The sequence below is a fragment of the Arachis duranensis genome, chromosome 2 (genome assembly GCF_000817695.3).
Source record: "Arachis duranensis cultivar V14167 chromosome 2, aradu.V14167.gnm2.J7QH, whole genome shotgun sequence".
Classification (NCBI taxonomy): Eukaryota; Viridiplantae; Streptophyta; class Magnoliopsida; order Fabales; family Fabaceae; genus Arachis; species Arachis duranensis.
Genome location: NC_029773.3, coordinates 90,943,763 through 90,948,350, shown reverse-complemented (window position 1 = coordinate 90,948,350; position 4,588 = coordinate 90,943,763). Strand labels below are relative to the sequence as shown.

The following is a 4,588-nucleotide window of genomic DNA, read 5'->3' as shown; positions in this document are numbered from 1 at the left end:
TATAATTATAAAAGTGTATAATATCAAATAAATAATTAATAAAAAATAGTAAATAATAGAAAAAGATAGTTCATATAAACAAAAATAATGTAAATAATACAATAGTATGCATAAAGGATAAAGTTGGTAAAAGATAAATAAAGATTGAGTATTGATGGTTAAAAACTCGTTGGTGAAATGCAGAAGCTTAAAATTGTTGCTTCTTAAAAACGTGGTTTTGAATGTAAAATCACTTCTGTGTTCATGAATAAAAATTTTGCCAAACCAAAAATTGAAACTTTCAAGATGTCCACACGTACTTCTTTTCTTTGAACGTGTTGCCAAACACACCCTCATTCTTGAGTTATAATGGTATGTTGGAGTCGATGTCTAATCTAATTGGTTGCACAGTAATCACTCTTTATTTATTTTTAGGTTGAACATACATTGAAAAATGTTAAGAGTAATATTTAAATTATGTTTACGAGACATGAAATACAAACGGAGAGGTGGAAATAAATTGGATCATGTATATCTAAAAAAATTTAAAAATATGTATGATAAAATTAACTAGATTTAAAAATGTATTTTCAAAAAATTTTAAATATTGAATTTTGATATAATTTTTATAAATATAGTTAAAAATAAAATATTTTTATTTTAAAATTTGATAATTTTACTCTAGTCTTTTTTTATAATTTTTTTTAAATAATCGAAATTTTAAAAAATGAGAAATTTAGAGATCAAATTTTGCATGAATTTTCTAAAATTATTCAAAATATTTATACAAAAATTTGATTTAAATGTACAAATTATATTTCAAATAGAAAATTATTTTACTTATAAAAATGTAATTTTGTATATTTTTGTCACTTTAAAATTTTTAAAAAAATTGTTTGTCATTTATAATTTTTTTAAATATTTTGTCCACAAAATAGTATCATTTTAATAATTTATCCCAAAACATAACTAAGCAAAGATATTTGCATTTACCAATTTTTTTTTTACCAAAGATAAGGAGATTCGAACTCGCGATCTCTTAGGTAAGTATGAAGAGATTATATCCAATTGTATGTGTCTAACACTTATTTGATAAGTTTTATGAAATATATTAACAAAAAAAACTACATATATATCATAATAAATGTATTAACTTGTATTCATCAAATGTAATGAGCCACTGCAACCATATACACGTATTATAAATTTTTATAAATGTTAAAATAAATTTGACTAATTAAAAATTGGGAGCTGAGCTAATAGTAAAACAATCTTAAATCTTAATCTACGTAATTAATTTATTTTATTTTATTTTATTCAATTTCAAATTATATTTGAGATGAAATTCTATTGTGTTGATTAAGTCATAAATTAAATAAGGCTTAGTTTAATTATGAACCATTCTTCTAATAAAAAGCATAGATATATACCTATTGATTTTGTGAGTGTGTTAATCCTCTTATTAACAAGAGACACCTTTAAATTTGCAGTGACACTGTGTCCTTGAATTAAATCAAGAGAATAATCAACAAAATTCAAGCAAATGCCCACAAGGTCCTCATCTATATACATAATAATGCGCCTAAAAGTAATTCCAACATTATAAAAATGATAAAAATTTATCAATAGGCACATACACAATAATATAATAATATAGTGTTTTTATATAACATTGAAATGGGTATTCATAATTATTTTGAGAGTACCATGTGTAGCAACCAACAATAAAATATTCCGCCTCAGTCTCCAGCTTGGAGAAATTGTTGATGGTCCATGTGAATTTCTCAAACTTCTCATTCATGGTTTCATGATTCAACATTTCCACAACCCTCCAATAATTGTTATAGAATAACTGAAAATATTTTTATAAAGTGGTAGTAGGTAAGTGAAATCTTCGGGACTTTGATTTTTATAAAATGTCAACATACACTTGGACATTTTATTTTTGTAAGAAGGGTTTAACTAATATACGTCTTTAGTGCACCCGATAAAATTACCAATTAAAAATATTTTTATAAAAAATAATATAAAATTTAAATTTTCAATGTAATTATTATATATTTATTAAAATAAAGTATCTAAAATTTTCTATTACTAGCAACCTTAATTTATACAAGATTAGCTAGACCCTTATAAGAATAAGAAATTAGAAAATTAATGTTATTTATTAACAGAGCATGAAGGAAAAACGTACAAGTTGAAATAAAGGCAAAGTGCAAAGAAACAGAAGATAGATGGATATTGAAATTCATATTCATATTCAGAGAAAAATGTTAACAATAATAATGATGGTACAAAATCAAACGAGTCTGAAAGGTTCATTTTCGAGTTATGACGGTACACAAAAGTGAAACCAACCTAGCTATGTAGGTCTTTAATATCCCAACACATCATTTAAGTCTCTTTCTTCAAAACCTTCTTCAGCTTTAATCAATTCTTCTCTTGCCACTTTAAGATCAACTTCAAGAGCTGCCACATTCTCCTTCATTTTTTTCACATGCATAGTTCTCTCCTTATGATTCCTCATGCCCAAAGCACACTTAACATGAGGCTCCAACCAAGCCAAATCATCAAATCCGAAAGCAATGACTTCTTTCCATAAAACTTGAAGTTCCTTGCAACCTTCATCATTCATATCCTTCACCTTCTTAGTCTTAAGAAAATGTAACACTCTTCCCAATGCAATGAATCCCCACTTGGTGAACATAGAACTATGATTTTTGTTCTTATGACATTCAATGACTGATGGATGCTTATGACAAGCTTCCTCTGCCAATTGAACAAAACCCTTTTCATTTGTGTTCTCAAAATCTTCATAAACTTGAAAACATGGTTTTGAGGAATCATCAATAATAGTGTTACTAGTTCCATCATCTAACTGGTTATGATGATGTGGTGATTCCTTCACGAAAAATTCGGCAACAATGATCAAATTATCATTAAAAGTAAGTTCTAGTGGATTCAAAGACGTCCTCCAACTGAAAACACAACTTCCACGATGAGTATCTTCAGTGAATCTTACTTGTCCATCTTGCATAGTAAAAAGAAAAATTTGACTAAATTAAAAATTGGGAGCTAATAGTAAAAGAATCTTAAATCTTAATCTTCATGCTTATTTAATTTTATTTTATTTTATTCAATTTCAAATTATATTTGAGACGAAATTCTATTGTGTTGATTAACTCAGAGAACTTAAACATAAAAAACATAGATACCTATTGCTATTGATTTTACGAGTGTGTCAACCCTCTGATTAACAAATGAGAACTTGAAATTTGTAGTGATGCTGTGTCCTTGAATCCAATCAACAACATCCAAGATAAAATCCATAAGGCGATTCTCATCTATAGCCACAGAAATGCTCCTAAAAGTAATTTCAAAATTATAAAAAAATTGTCAAAATATATCAATGGACACATACAAATAATATAATGTTTTTATATAACTTTGAAATGGGTATTCATAACTATTTTGAGTGTACCATGTATAGCCACCAAAAACAAACTGGTACTTATCAAACTCCACCAGCACGGAGAAATTATTTTGATGGTCCATATGAATTTCTCAAACTTCTCACTCATTGTTTGATGATTTTTCATAATTCTTACAAAATAACTGAAATATTATCATACAAGAGTAGTAGGTAAGTGAAATCCTGTTAACTTTGATTTTCATATAATAATTCTTACATTTTATATTTTTGAAAATAAAAAATTAGGAAACTAAAGTTATATATTATCAGATCAGAGTATGGAAGAATTACGTACCAGGTTGAAATAAAGTCAAAGTGCAAGGGCATAGAGAAAGAAGAAGGATATTGACGAAGTTCAAATTCATACTTGTATGATGAGTTCTATATGGTAGCATGGAATTAAGTGGCTAAAGGTGGCTAAAGTTTGACTGACTAATATTATAATAACATGTGTCAAAAAGAATTTTTCTATTGAGCATATCAATGTTGAGCGCAGTAAGTGAGAGTAGGTTACTGCAAGGATATTTGGGAGATTTTCTCAACCAATAACTTTTTTTCTGTTACATAGGTCTAGTATAGATGGATGAAAATATGAAATGAAAATTTTGGTTGGATGTTTCAAAAAAAATGAATATGGTATTTTAAAATGCAATCTAATTTAATAAATACTATTGTATTGTATTATATATAAAATTTCATTCTTATCTTTAAAAAGGATAAATATTTTCTCTTTTAAAAAGAAGTATTCGTGTGAAGTTCGTAAAAATACAAACATACTTTCTTAATAGTCACAAAAAAAACTTTTCTAATAAATCTTTGTTCAGGAATAAATTTGTTTAAGTCACTTATGATTTATGTTAATTTTTTTAATAAGTAATTTGCTCTCTTGGTTTATTATAAAATTGAAAAATCTTTTGAAATATGAAATTTAACCTTATTAAATTACTTCATTAAGGATTAATTTGAAATAGATTAAAATGACTTTGTACTATTAATTCAATTCAATTTCAATAAGATTAAATATTTATTTGGGTGAATTTTTAAAATAATTAAATAAGATTAAATATTTATTTGGGTAAATTTTTAAAATAATTTTTTTTAAAGATTTTTTAAAATAATTTGATATTTGAATATTTT

At 25.6% G+C, this 4,588-nt stretch overlaps 1 protein-coding gene across 1 annotated transcript in view; it reads right to left on the bottom strand.

Annotated features, from left to right (window-relative positions):
- LOC107476098 (uncharacterized) overlaps positions 1 to 3,595 on the bottom strand; it is an 18,922-nt gene extending 15,327 nt beyond the window's left edge. The window contains exon 1 of the mRNA XM_016095845.3: positions 3,461 to 3,595. Coding sequence (XP_015951331.2) covers positions 3,461 to 3,534 — 74 coding nt within the window. The 5' untranslated portion in view covers positions 3,535 to 3,595. The remainder of the gene's footprint in view (positions 1 to 3,460) is intronic.
- Positions 3,596 to 4,588: the final 993 nt, after the last annotated feature.